Here is a 15,788-nt window from a genome sequence, read left to right as displayed (position 1 = left end):
GCAGGTATGTCCATGAGGATCCATGCCAGGAGTGAAAAGCGAAAAAAATCACCCACAAAGAATTTATTTAAACGCATGGGAAAAACCAAGGGATGAATTAAAAAGATCAGAGGACAAAGGGACTGGGACAATAATACTGTAATCACACAGCAACTTACGCGGTTTCTATATGGCTGAGAGTAAAGCTCCAAAAAGAATTTTATTTTGTGGTTAAAATAAGGAAGAAAAATAAGAACAGAAACATACAAACAGAGAAACATACGAACAAACAAAGAAAAACCATAAAAGAAGCTATTAGCAGAAGACAGTAGAAAGCCACTGGCTATCAAAGGACAAATAGAAGTTTAAGGGTAGAAATAATCATGGCAAGAGTTTGAAGTCAGCATGAAATCAAAATTTAGCTCATTTACTCTAATTTTTGCCAGTAAGCCTAATTTTTGTTATGATGAGCACAGCTGAATTATGCACAAGAATAAGTACTAAGGAAGTACACTATCGTTCAAAAGTGTGTGTTGGGTCTTTTTTATGTTTTTGAAAGAAGTATAAAGCGTTCAACAAGACTCCATTTATTTAAGCAATAATACAGTTAAAACAGTAATATAAAATGTGAATTTTTTTTAGCCATTATACAAGTCTTTAGTGTCACATGATTCTTCAGAAATCATTCTAATATGCTGTTATATATTTTTGATGAAAACGATTACATCTTTTCTTTTCCTTTGATAATACAGAGTATACAGGAACAGTTTTATTTGAAATAGAAATCAATTCTGAATAAAATTATTCATTTCTTTAAATAAAATACATACTTTTGAACAGTAATGTACATATGGCCAATTTTGATTTCATGTTGAACCTTAAAATGATTGTGAAAAAGGTTAATCTTTGGTATGAATTATTGTCATTGTATCAACATGAGTGTACGTGTGAGTCATGAGAAGGGCTTGGCCTCTGGAGCCCAACGCACCGAAGGAGGAGGAGATCCCCTCCCGATCAGAGGCACGTTCTCATAGCGCGGGTTTCCTCCAAACAGCGCAGACTGGTTCCTGTCAAAACAAGACACTGATGAATGAAAAGAGAAAATGAGAGGGAAAGTTCAAGAGAGTGAGAAAGGAAATATTTCATATATAATAAAGTAAGTGAACTTTATCTAGTATTCCTGAAGAAAGGAAAATCATTCAACATCTCCTTTCTATTACATCCAAAAGTTATTGAATTACGCTGTCACACAATTCAGATCTGAAAACAGGAAATCACAGAATATGAAAAGGAATAAATCACGTGTAAGGTTGACTGACAGGGGTGCGTTGGTCACAGCCTGTGTTGGAGGGTGCAGGCTGGTCTGGCTGCCCATGCTGCTACTGTAGCTGCAGAAGCTGTGCATGTTGCCCTGCTCTGAACGGTGGGACATCATTCGTCGGCTCTGAGGGTTAAACGGGTCCCCGTCATCAATGTCATCGTAATCTCGATCTCTGTGGAAAGAAAGAGAAGCATTGTTTATACTATCATTTAAACATTTGGGGCCGGTAATATTTTTCTCCTATACTAACCAAGACTGCATGTATATTACTAAAAATACAGAACAAAGTGCAATTTACAAATATAGCACCATCAGAATTAAAAATACAAGAATTAAAGCAATAGTTATTCCAAACAGAAGTTTCTTTCATCTGTTAAACATAAAAGACAATATTTTAAAGAAAACCATTTTGGTGCCCACTGAATTGCTTTAAAATATCTTCTTTTATGATCAACAGAAGAAAGAAACTCTTGTAGGTTTGGAATAGCTTGATGGTGTGTAAATGATAACCATTTTCATTTTTGGTTAAACAATCCCTTTAAGCATTCAAGCACAACAAAGGCAAAATAAGGAGCTAAACCAGCATGGCAGGGAGCATCAGAATAATTGAAAATATTACAAAAAGAAAATTAGCAATTGAAGACCTGTTGATGATTTTAAGCTAATTGGTTGAAAACCCATGAATACATATCATGCATCATCACTGCCACCAAATTGATCTGGTGTGGTTAGATCCATCATGCTATCAAATTTGACTAGGAGTTACATGGTTTTAGAAAGTAATGTAAGCATATTTGTATACTGTGTTATCTCTCGTGATCACTACATAGTGCCTTGCCAAAATCTCCATAGGTTGCTTCAGGTTATGGTTGTAAAGAAACAAGACAAGTTTCATAATAATATACCAGTGCATTAGTAAAATACAGCATTTAAAAAAAAAAAATAATAAAATAAAATTCACAATGGCAGATGCTCAAAACAGCCAACATACTGTATGAAAACTATGTACAGCGTGACTCAGCATGTCATACAGAATCTAAACAATCTCTTGAATCTTGGTCAAACTGTTCAGAAATTATTAGCAAACATTGCATTTTTCATATCTTTTTACTAGTAGGTAGTGCTGTACTGAAACTCTGCAAGCACCCTCAGGGCATGCTTGTAATGACAGGTACCAGGTTTCGGCATGCTTTCTTTATGCAAAGGCTTTAACAGACATGTCTGTTATTCTCAAATGACTCCCAAAGAACTTAGTTTATGGATGTTTGATTAGAGGTAAGTGCACTATAGTCATTGTGAGAGATCTTAATGGATTCTGTGTGTGTGTACTGTACCTGTTGGCAATCTGTCGCCATGCTCTCGGGATGGCACACAGCATGACAGAGAAGGCACAGGCCGCCAGGAGAGAGAACAGACAGAGATACAGCAACCCCTCCACGCCATCATAACACACACCTATCAGAGCGTCCAGGTAGTCCTGAAAACACACACATCCCACAAGAGATTTAGATGCATTTTACTAATTGCTAAAATCTCACTAATCTCGCAGCATCACATTAGACACAAGCAGGTGGAACATTACATGTGCTCCGTACCTTATTTAGTCCTCGGCAGTCTAGAAGTGCAGTGAGCTGATGTAAACTGGCCTCTGAATTATTCAATAAATGCTGAATACTCAGTAAATATAATTAAAAAAACGCACTTTATATACAACAAAAAAAAATTGAAATAGCATACTAACTTTATATACAATACAATAAACTATTTTTATACACCAATAACTATTTTTATACACCAAGAAAGAAGTGAAATAGCATACTATATATTCAAAATTTTCATGACATTTTACATTCAATTTCCATTATATTACAATAAATATAAAATAATAATAAATACAAATAACATAAAAAATAATATAAAACAAATTGTTCTACATTACAGTAAAAATAACATAAAACAAATAATTACATTAAATATGCAATGTAATATAAATAGTGAATTTTGCACATATATATGCGCAATTCAGTCAATATTATTACGTTTAAATTCATTTTAAATATGCAATGTAAGTCATTTGGGAAAAAAGCATCTGTTAAATGCATAAATACAAATGATTTAATGGTAAAGGCTTATACTGAATAGAGCACAAAGTATTAAAGGAATGCATAAGTCTGTATAGTGCACACTCACCTCAGCTGTGGGGAACAGAGGCACTGCAAACTGCAGGAGACCTTGGATCTGGATCTGCATGGTGGTCAGCGATCTCTGGAAGACAGTCAGGGACTGCAAAACAAACTAATTCAGGATCAGTCTGTTTTGTTTAAGGGCTAACAAACAACATCCACAGTTTACATGTCACTGGTTCTGTTCATCATGAAAGGGTCTCATGTGCAGTTCCTCTCTCAACCAGCAGAGAGAGAAACTGCACCGTCCACAGACAAACACACCTGGTAACACCGACACTGTCTCAAATCTATATAAATGACCAGATCAGAAAGGAAGAAAAAAAAATCCACAAAAATAAATTAATATAAAATTTGTAAGAAAAACAAAAAACAAACCAAAAAAAACTTGTGTCTGGAGGCATGGATTTGTTAGTAAATTCTAGGGATGATATTGTTTATATTATAAATAATAATGTGATTTTGTTTAGTGATAAATATGATATCCTTATTTAATCGGGATTTATATGTGCTTATGGAAAACACACACACACACACACACACACACACACACACACACACACACACACACAAAAAAAAAAAAAAAAAAAACACACACACACAAAAAAATCCCTATTTATTTATTGAATGAATATGACCTAGGCTTTTGTTTGCAAGATTCACCAGCGAGTGGAACAGCAGATAATCAAATATAACAACTGATTAAATCTGATTAAATTAATCCACTTTGTTTGTACAATTTTCACCCTCTTGTCTAGATTTGAGAGAGAATTAATTCACTGTGGAAATTTAACTCTATCCCAGATCACACATGAGAAGTGAGGTAAGAAACAGATAATGAAAAAGCAAAAAACTACTCAACTAAAACAAAAAAAGTGTCAGAATGAGAGATTTAGAGACTGTGAGTCTGAATAAACAGAGATTAGAAATTAAAGATGAGACCAAGAAAAGAATATGAGAAGGGAATGTGATTAAAAAGACATCCATCTCATTACAAGAATAATGTCATACATTAAAAATGCTGAAGATGCTCTTTACAGACTGATAATTTATGTGTGAGAGAGAATGAGTGAGTAAAGGACATGCAACTGAACTCTTGTTAGAAACATCTTTGCTTTTCTATTTTTGTGACAACCCTATTGATCAGAGAGAGATGTCTACAGTTTCTCTGTTATCAAGCTGAACTGCAGCAATCTGAGATATAGGACACTGGCCTTTTACTGCCTGACCTAAAAACCCTGAGAGATGCAGTGAGACAGGAGAAGTGAGGGAGAAAGATACAGAGTCAGGAAAAGAGTAAAGTAGCTGGAGAGAGGGAGATTGAAAAGTAACTGTCACAGTAACTGATAGCTAGATTTGAGAATTGAGAACAGATTGTGTTTTTTTTTTTTTTTGTACTTATAATTTATAATAAATTAATTCATAATAGAAATTTATTGATAAAAATGGTTTAATCTAATTTCAAAATTAGTATTTTACATATTTTATCCAATGCTTGTTTGTTTTATGCATTTTTATGCATCAATCCGAAATTAGTCACTTACAAGGTTTCATTTAAGTTAGGATGCTGTTAGTGAATCAATAACCCCATGAAATATAATTTATGAATTAAGCTTGCAGTCTGAAAAGCATGTGATGAGAAACAATAATACAAAGAAAATAAATACACATCTTTATATTGCATTGCTCTTGCTGACATACAAATATATAGCAATATGAAAAGAACTCAAAAACCAATTTTTATTGAATTGATCATAAATTGTAAATTCAGTTTTAAAAAAATTGTTATTAGCTATTTTAAGCAGTGAAATGACAATATATATTTGACTTGAAAAAAAAAATATTTCTCTAAATTACAAAAAGAACTGTTAGAATTCAGTATTAAGTAAAATGAAAAAGATACATGTTGAATTGTGAGGTTGCAGTTTGAAAGAAATGTGAAGACAGTAAATAAACATTCCTCTACTACATTGCCCTTGCTGATCTACAAACATTAAATATAACCATCATAAAACAAGTTGTGAACAAACAACTCTTATGAACTGCTTCTTTTTAACAAATCGTTCATAAATACAGTTTTTAAGTGGTGCAATGACTCACTAATGTATGGTTCTTTAATAAGAAAAAAAAAATCTTGCTTTCTCTAAAGAACTAAAATAAATCAGTATTAAGTAAAATAATAATCAAAATAGTACCTGCTGAAATGGGTTAGGGAGCGTCTGGCTGCAGTACAGGTAATAATGCACAATATCTAGAAAGAAGAAACAACAAGAAAGAGTGCATTATGAACAGCATGGCATATAGACGATAGAAAATAAAGTGACATGTCTTCAAAATCTGGTTATAACTAAGATTAAATTAATCTTCTGATGGATGACATCCACTATTAATCATTCAGTCTGTGGTGCTATTTTCATTTTTAGGTGAAATATTCCTTTAAAAAGATAGGAGAAGTGAGAGCTATGGTCTTGTGCGCTTTAGAAAAGCGGCCTCTGAGGAATCAAATTTTCCTCTGGGAGGCTCTGTCCTCGTGCACCTGAGGGAGCTTCTGTCTGTCTGGTAGTGCAGAAACATTATGGCTGAGAACAGGATTAAAGTTACGTAATAATAGGAATGGCCATTTTACCAATGTATTCAGTCACAGTGATTATAGAGCAGGATTAAAGGTCTCTCAGATTAACCCTTCAAACTATTCAAGCGCTTGATAGTGTAAAAATGCCATTTCATGCAAATTTGTTCACTGAAGAACTATAATCCCCATTCATAATATGAGATTACAGTGAATATAGAGATGACAGTGTGTGTAGGTGTATGTGTCCATATCTGTTTTCCTCCAAACGTACAGAACATACATTCAGAATAAGAGATACACTCACCTGAGCTGATCACATCTTTTGTTTGGTTCATCAGAAATTTGTCTGGTGCAACACAGAAATCACTTGTGCCCTAAAGCGTAAAACACACAAAAAAGTAAAAAAAAAGTAAAAAAAATAAAACTGTAATAAATATAATATATAAATATAATGTAATATATACACTATATATATATAGCGATATATATATAATATATATTATATATATATATATATATCTAAATATAATGTAATTCAAAATATTTGATGTATATGTAATATATATATATATTAATATTATAAGTAATATATATATATATATATATATATATATTTTGGGCATATATATATATATATATATATATATATATATATATAAATATTTTTTTTAAATTCAAATTAACAACTTTTTTTCATGTTTCTTTTTAAGTGTCTGTTATTTTATTACAAATACATTAAAAAAATACCTGTAAAACTTCAAATTAACAACTTTTTAATATCATTTTTTAAACATTTAATTATTATTATTATTTTTTGTTGCTGTACAAAAGTAAACATATTTATTCAAAAATAGCTTACTAACCCCAAACTTTTGAATGATAATGTATACATATTCAATAAATATACTGTTCCAAAATGCTTGTATAATTGTATTTCAACTAAACAAACTTCTATTACTGCAGGATGTTTGGGGCGATAGGTAAAGGGATAAATCGACACAGGAAGAACGCACGGCTGCAAACACACACTCATACACATTATAATACATTATTCTAGAATAAAAAAATAATCCCCAACAAACCAAAAAAAAGGAAGGAACATACAACACGAGTCACCACACAGACTCTAAACATACTGTATAGGCAACAGGAAGAGTTATGCTATAATGTCTGTCTAAGGAAAAAACAGACATGCAGAAACACCATGCACACACTCTCACATATAGTCGGCACATAAACATCCCCAGGCTGTGAAAGGAACACATATTTCTGTCAACAATACATTTGCATTCAGTGAAACAATTCAGATCAGAATACAAGTGACAGCACAGAAAAGAAGCAAAATAAGTGTTGAAAAAATAATACAATATACAAAATAATAAAATGAAATAAAACAAACAATAAATAAATAAAATAAAATAAAATAAAATAAGTGTTAATATTGTCAACTAACTCAGACTCTGCCTCCTAAATTTCACAAGTCCACCACATCAATATTAGAACATTCTAAGTCTTTATCATACGGCTACCCATCCGGAGCATTTTTATTATTTTATTTTTTTCCCTTTAAAACAGTCCCCTCATCCGGTCTCAGAGCATGGAAGTTTAAAGTCAAGTCCACATCCTGTTGAACTCCTGAGGCTCAATACCTTGTGTTATGCATTAATTCATTAGCCGTGAAGACAGGATCAAAGCCATATGTGACTGTGTCTAACGCCTGCTGGAAAGATGAGTTCATTACAGAGAACTGAGCGTGTCCACTGATGCTGAAGACGTGGCACATCTACATTTCTCTCTTAATGAGCTGATAGGGGAAATACTTGCAACCTGGAAGTAAACCAAATTAGTCACACACAGAGAAACATAACTCATTGTATCTGCTAACAGTAGACATGGTGTGCCAGTGAGTGTATATTTCAGTGTTTTTTACAATGTTTCCGACATCACATAATCAACAAAATAGTAATATTTTGTAATGTGACATTGTAAAGGTTAAAAAAATCACATAGCCATCAAGTTGGTGAGGAAAATTTTTGTTTAGTCCCCTCTCTGATGGTTTTAATGAATAATAATTGTAAAATTGATATCTTGTGAATCATTTTAAGTGATTCCTTAAAAGAACAGTCTCTTAAGACTAATTTGTTCATTAATCAGACTATACTAGTAATACTTGTTTGTTTTTAATGGAACCAGTGAAAACAGCACAATGTAAAGCTCCAACTTTGTCATTTCTGAGTTCCACTCACTTTCTCACCATATTCAGGCTGCACACTATGGAAGCCCATTTCTGCCATGGGGTAAAAAATAAAGATAATTGCAACTTTTTATGTCACTATTCAGACTTTTTTGCCTCACAATTCTGAGAGAGAAAAAAAAAAGAATCAGAATTTCAAGATATCAACTTTTTCTGACAATTCTGACTTTTCTTCCCCCTCACAGTTGCAAAATAACATCTTGCAATTCTGTCTTTTTTTCAGAATTCAGAGTTAATATCTTACAATTTGGACATCATATGAATTCAGAATTGTGAGAAAAAAAAATAAAAAATCACAATTATACAAACATAAACTTAAAAACTGTTTGAGATATAATTGAGGTAAAAGGTCACAATTATCTTTTTATATTCTTATTCCATAGCAGAAACAAGCTTACATAGTAAAATTGTGAGTTTGCAGGCTATATTGTATTATATTGTATTGTATTGTATTGTATTATTATTTATTTGTTATTTTTTTTTGCTGTGGAATGTGTCCATTCAGTAGTGGGAGAACAGCTGTGCAGAAAACACTTACGTATTTGGAAATAAATTTGTAAGGAATGCATGAACAGTAATTTTTCTACACAGAAAAGCCTCTTTTTCAGCACTAGTTCCACTGACAGGCTCTATTGATGCTTCCATACTGTTTGCTTTTTTGAAGGATATAATTGGTTTGTGGGTAGCTGTTAACTGCATTCATAACCTGCCAGTTACAGTTATGAGTAGGAGAATAAGTGGGTGAGTTAGTGAAATAGTTTGTAAGAGAAAATAGAGGAGATATAAAAGTTAAATGAATCACACTCTGCCATAAAACTTTGCCAAAAACTGATTTTCCCACGACTCTACAGGGAAGCTTTCTTAGCTCAATTCTGAGACTAAATGAAAAGCCTAAAGTAATAAAAAAAAAAGGCAAAACAAAAACTATGAACAATGCAATTCATTTTGTTACCCAGAATTTTACCCAGAAAACAGTATACAGATTTAAATCATTCAAAATACTTCTGCTTAATGTTACACTGTCAGATATGCAAAAGAAATCTATCGTATCTCTTGCTCTGGCTACTGTGTATAGACCACCAGGGCCGTATACAGAATTCCTAAAAGAATTAGCAGATTTCCTCTCAGACCTATTGGTTACCGTTGATAAAGCGCTAATTGTAAGAGAATTTAACATTTATGTTGATAAAACAAATGATGCATTAGGCCTTGCGTTTACTGACCTAATAAACTGTTTTGGAGTCAAGCAAAATGACACCGGGCCCACTCATCGTTTTAATCATACGCTAGATTTAATTTTATCACATGGAATCGATCTTAATGATATAGATATTGTACCTCAAAGTGATGATGTTACTGACCATTTCCTTGTATCGTGCATTCTGCGTATTACTGATACTAACTATATGGCTCCACGTTATCTTCCAGGCAGAACTATTGTTCCAGCCACCAAAGACAGATTCACAAATAACCTGCCTGATTAATCTCAACTGTTCTGTGTACCTATAAATACACATGAACTAGACAAAATGACTGGCAACATGGGCACTATCTTCTCTAATACATTAGAAGCTGTTGCCCCCATCAAATTGAAAAAGGTTAGAGAAAATCTTACTGTGCCATGGTACAAGAGTAATACCCACGCTCTCAAGAAAGAAACTCGTAGTCTTGAGCGCAAATGGAGAAAAACGAACTTGGAAGTTTTTAGAATTGCGTGGAAAAACAGTATGTCCAGCTATAGACAGGCTCTAAAAAACTGCCAGGGCCGAGCATATCCACAAACTCATAGAAAACAACCAAAACAATCCAAGGTTTTTATTTAGCACAGTGGCTAGATTAACAAATAACCAGACGCCACCCGATCTAAATATTCCCTCACAGTTAAATAGTAATGACTTTATGAATTTCTTCACTGATAAAATAGATAACATCAGAAATACAATAACCAATGTAGATTCTACAGCGTCTAATACTTCAGTTTCATTCATCACACCCAAAGATAAACTGCAGTGCTTTACAACTATAGGACAGGAAGAGCTAAATAAACTTATCACTGCATCTAAACCAACAACATGTTTATTAGATCCTGTACCCACTAAATTACTGAAAGAGTTGTTACCTGTAGCAGAAAAACCGCTTCTCAATATTATTAACTCGTCTTATCTTTAGGTCACGTCCCAAAACCATTCAAGCTGGCAGTTATTAAGCCTCTTATTAAGAAACCACAACTAGATCCTAGTGAACTGACAAATTACAGACCCATTTCAAATCTTCCATTTATGTGGAAAATTTTAGAAAATTACAAATCACCTTTTCTTCAAAAAAATTATCTCTATAAAGAATTTCAATCGGCTTTCAGGCCCCACCATAACACAGAAACTGTACTTGTTAAAATTACAAATGACTTGCTTCTTGCGTCAGACCAAGGCTGCATCTCATTGCTAGTTTTTCTTGATCTTAGTGCTGCGTTCGACACCATAGCTCACTACATACTCATAGATCGATTACAAAACTATACAGGTATTCAAGGGCAGGCTTTAAGATGGTTTAGATCCTACCTGTCCGATTGCTACCACTTTGTTTATTTAAATGGAGAGTCATCTCATGTATCAACAGTAAAATATGGAGTGCCACAAGGATCTGTCCTATTTCCTCTGCTATTTTGAATATACATGTTGCCCTTTGGTAATATTATTAGAAAATACGGGATTAGTTTCCACTGTTATGCTGATGATACTCAACTATATATCTCAACGAGAAAAGATGAAATTTCTAAATTATCTAAAAATGTAAAAGATTGGATGACCAATAATTTTCTCCTATTAAATTCAGATAAGACAGAGATATTACTTATTGAACCAAAAAACAGTACACAGAATCTCGTAGATTACAATTTGCAACTAGACGGAATGTACTGTTACTTCCTCTACTGTCAAAAAACTGGGTGATATATTAGACAGCAACTTGTCTTTTGAAAATCATATTTCCCATGTTACAAAAACAGCATTCTTCCATCTAAGAAACACTGCCAAGCTACGAAACATGTTACCTGTCTCTGATGCAGAAAAGCTATTTCATGCATTCATGACCTCTAGACTGGACTATTGTAATGCACTGGTAGGTGGTTGTCCTGCATTTTCAATAAACATCCTACAAGTAGTCCAAAATGCAGCGGCTAGAGTCCTTACCAGGTCAAGGAAATATGATAATATTACTCCAATTTTACAGTCTCTGCACTGGCTACCTATTAAGTTCTGTATCAGTTACAAAATATTATTACTTACTTATAAGGCCCTTAATGGTTGGGCTCCTGCATACCTAACTAGTCTTCTACCACGCTACAATCCATCACGCTCCCTAAGGTCACTCTGGACTTTTGGTAGTACCTAAGATAGCAAAGTCCACTAAAGGAGGTAGAGCTTTTTCGCATTTGGCTCCCAAACTCTGGAATAGCCTCCCTGATAATGTTCGGGGTTCAGACACACTTTCTCTGTTTAAATCTAGATTAAAAACACATCTCTTTGGGCAAGCATTCAAAAAATGGATCTCATAATTTTGAACTACAGTTATATCAGATCAAATGCGCATTATTATTCTTTAGCTTGGGTTAAACTAATTCATTTTACTTTGCTGGAACAGCAGCTACGCTAATTATGTCTCTATTTGTTTCTATGTTTAGGATTTACACAAGCTTCATTCTGGATCCAGAACACCTGAGAAGAGATGATGCCAACCCCTCAGAGGACCTCAGATGATGCTAACCCTGAAACAACATACAGAACTACCACATTTTGCTATAAGTTTGATTGCATCATATAATTGCTGTTAATAGTGTTCATCATCTGTTTGATTACGTCTTTAATTGATTCTTCCTTACATTTCTGCCATATGCACATAAAATGACAGTCACCACTGATAAGGTACTACTAAATATTGTAGAAACTTAATTTTCTGTGAAGTTGCTTTGCAATGATTTGTATGGTAAAAAGCGCTATACAAATATACTTGAATTTTATTGAATTTTATTTAATATGAATTAATTTAATTGCTTTCTCTGGACTGTCAACAAAATGCTTTTGTGGAAGTAATGTCTGAGTCAAAAAAGGAATTGGGTCTTTTTAACTGAAGATGGACCTCCATTCAATACTTACCCTTTCTTTTATTTCTTCCTCCTTCATTGATGTTGTTTAATGAAATCTGCCACTTTTAACTCTTTTCCCAATAAACACATAAACCACAGTATTTTTGATTGCACACACACCCACATAAAAAGCAATAAATTGGACTTTTATCACTTCCTTCAGGCAAGAAGACAGCAGTTGACTATTATATGTCATGCTCTGCCATATGAACAAGCTTTTGATAGCGATGGACTGACTGTGACCCACCTCAAATGCATATAAAAACCAAATAACATCACATACAAATACACAATTATATACAATCACATGAAGTGTTCTGAATGGAAATACTGATGCGTTTGTCTTGAAATCTCCATATCTCATATAATGACCTGAACAGAATCACTGATTGAATACCAGGCTTGTTGGTTTGTACTTACCACTGCAGTGGCCACATCAGCTCCGAGAGACGCCCAACTCAATATCAGAGTCAGAACACCGCAGACCATCATCCTGCACACACATCATAAAAAACACGATTGACAATTACGATACTATGTTGGGTTGCCTGTTGATGTCCAATGTCAAATCTGGGTTCTGAATTATGACAATATGGGTAAAAAAATTTTTTTTTACAAAAAAATTATTAATATTTCTGGGCTGAAATGTGACCATGTTTTCATGAGATTAAGCCATGCATAAGCATAACACAGTTTGTGCTTTGTGTTTGAGAGAAATTGGGGTAGACAGTACCCAACAGAGCTTGTTCTACAAATTTTGTCGCCTATGAATCGTTATAAATGAAGGGTTTGTACCATATATACCATCACTGACCTAAATTCAGGATATCTCTGATAGCACAGTCCTTTTACTTCCATAAGACTGCAGAACACTTCCAACGCTTCCCTTTATACTGAACATGACAGCAAATGTTCTGTACTCAGAAATCCACTGTGCTACTAAATGACACACTTTCTACTAAATACCATGCAGTAAAACCCAGCTGATAAATTAAACAATTACTCATGTCTAAGCTATTGGTTATCTTTTTAATTTATCATTTAGATGAGACCTGTAATGAAACACATTGTTCTTTTCAGGTGTACAGCATTAAAAGCCAATCTTCGAGAATGAGGAGAACATTTTATTTGCAGTTCTTTTTTCTCTTTGATATTTATTTTAATTAACTTCTTTCTATTCAGTCGTGTTGTAACATATTAAAGGGGGTCATATCATACATTTTTTATTATTGTTTTCTTCCCTGAGATAAAGTTTCTCGTACAGATAAAGTTAGCCAAGATTTTTTGCAGGAAAACAGCCATTTTTCATACCCAATCTGACTCTTAAATTAAACGTTTTTGGTTTCTGACTGCAGTTTTTGGTTTCAAGTCTTCGTTATGATGTTTTCTGAGCATTATAGGAAATCTTGATGGTACAATGAACTAGTATTTTAAAGAAAATCAGGGCAATATGACCCATTTAAAAATCTGAGGCTACTTTCTTTTTATATCTTTGTCTTTAATTCCAGTATTCATCCTCTCATGATAACACAGTGTAATGTCATGTTTGTACTCACGTAGTGAGCAGCCAGCGGGATTGTTTGGCCAGGCCCAAACAAGCAGCAAGACAGATGACCAGATCCAAGATCAGTATCAAGAGGTATGTCAACCACCTTCAGAAAGAAGAAAAACCAGCAGATGAAGACTTTTATAAGCAGTTAATGAAAACACATTAAATGACGTGATCAGATATGCTGACAATAATTCACACAATATATACTGCCAAGTTTAGAAACTGTTAATCAAGATATGTGTGAAAAATAAACAGCGTATGAAGCAAGAGAGTGTTTGTGTATCCATCTAAAAGAAAAATGACAAACGGAATCTCTTTAATTTCTCAGCTGTTTCACACAGACCTGCTTCTCAGATTTTCCTCTTGGGAAAAAACAATCCCAGTCTCAAAAGCATCTCCTCAAGAGTTTCAGAAATATATTAACAGCATCTCAAACTGTTCTCAAATCTGACACAATACCAAGAAAACAAAATAAATACATAAAAATAGGAGACATTTCTCTTATCACATCAGATTCTCTAAAGACCAAGTTATTATGCCAACAATTGTTCCATTTGTGTCATTTTTTTTTATTTCTTCTCATACATTTTAGGTTGCATTTCAGGTTATATACTTCAATAAAACATAACTGAGACTTTCCTGAGCTACAAAAGTGCAATCACTAAGAGACAAGATCTTCTCGTTAGCGTGTGTGTCCTGCCTAGACCACTCCAGAGAGCTCTTCGTCTCTGGAAATAATTCATAATAGATGAACAACATCTATATGTATTAATATTTCATCCGCTGAAACCCTGTCAGAGGGGAATAGATGAACGTGTCTCTTCCTATAAACTGCTCTCAGACACATTCACATTATCGCTATCACATGTCAGCTATATTAATATGCTTCCTATCAAAGATGAACTTTTCTGGCAACCTAAACTAAAGAATTGTGACATCATCACTTATCAACCTGTCATCTGCAATGTGGAATAATGACAGGAATATGAATGCGGTACTGGCAGATGTTTTGATGGATGGCCAGCGGTGAAGCTGTGGCAGTAAATAACGTGTGATCTATAGTGTCTAACACAAGGAAATGGCTTTAAATGCAACTATAAAACAGACTGTACACACATGCGGTAATGCATTAGCTGCTGATGGACTACTATGGTGCTTCACTCAACCACACATCGAGGAATATGAAAAGTCAAGGATGCAATATTTCATAATGTTTTTGCCTGCTACAAATAAACCTGCATTGCACTGAAAACGTAGGTCTATTGCAGGAGAGGTACATTATAGAAAGATTCAAGGTTGCAGCTCTCATCATTACCTGTAGTATTCCACATATGCTGTCTGATCAGCTATGGCGGCCAGGTCTACTTTCGCCTTTTCCCAGTCAGGAAGCCCAAGCAGCTGCTTCATGATGTTTTCTGACATCTGTTGCATGAACTGCAGTCTCTGCACAAAGTCTCCTCGTGCTGCAAAGATCTCACCCAGTCGAGACAAGTGCTCGTTCAGCCCGCCCTGCATGCCTCCCACAGTACCAGTGACCTGTGAGAGAAGAACACTGTTAGTGCACACACACACACAGTAAATTGGAGTGACCTGAGAGAAACTAGTACCATTATTCACTGTGCATTAGTGCAAACAGACATATAGTAAGCAGCACAACTTTTGAAAAAAGGTTTCTAGAACAAAAAAATATTTTAAAAAAGCAAGTAACAAAAAAAACTACAGTATATAAAATATAAAATTTTCTAAAAGATCGTGTCACAATGAAGACTGGAGTATTGAAGTTAAA

General features: G+C 34.0%; 1 protein-coding gene across 2 annotated transcripts in view; it reads right to left on the bottom strand.

Annotated features, from left to right (window-relative positions):
• Window positions 1-15,788, bottom strand: part of LOC109073883 (protein tweety homolog 2-like) — a 52,226-nt gene that overhangs the window by 2,403 nt on the left and 34,035 nt on the right. The window contains exons 4-14 of one of the 2 annotated variants that reach the window (XM_042735933.1): window positions 15,318-15,538; window positions 14,007-14,102; window positions 12,871-12,943; window positions 6,360-6,429; window positions 5,679-5,734; window positions 3,487-3,583; window positions 2,896-2,984; window positions 2,635-2,777; window positions 1,299-1,472; window positions 968-1,046; window positions 159-185 (exon numbers count right to left, since the gene is read on the bottom strand). In XM_042735933.1, the coding sequence (XP_042591867.1) occupies window positions 159-185; window positions 968-1,046; window positions 1,299-1,472; window positions 2,635-2,777; window positions 2,896-2,984; window positions 3,487-3,583; window positions 5,679-5,734; window positions 6,360-6,429; window positions 12,871-12,943; window positions 14,007-14,102; window positions 15,318-15,538 (1,125 nt within the window). The remainder of the gene's footprint in view (window positions 1-158; window positions 186-967; window positions 1,047-1,298; window positions 1,473-2,634; window positions 2,778-2,895; window positions 2,985-3,486; window positions 3,584-5,678; window positions 5,735-6,359; window positions 6,430-12,870; window positions 12,944-14,006; window positions 14,103-15,317; window positions 15,539-15,788) is intronic. The other variant, XM_042735934.1, reaches the window with a different exon arrangement.

This window comes from Cyprinus carpio, chromosome B12 (genome assembly GCF_018340385.1).
Source record: "Cyprinus carpio isolate SPL01 chromosome B12, ASM1834038v1, whole genome shotgun sequence".
Lineage (NCBI taxonomy): Eukaryota > Metazoa > Chordata > Actinopteri > Cypriniformes > Cyprinidae > Cyprinus > Cyprinus carpio.
This window is presented reverse-complemented; position numbering and strand designations above follow the sequence as displayed.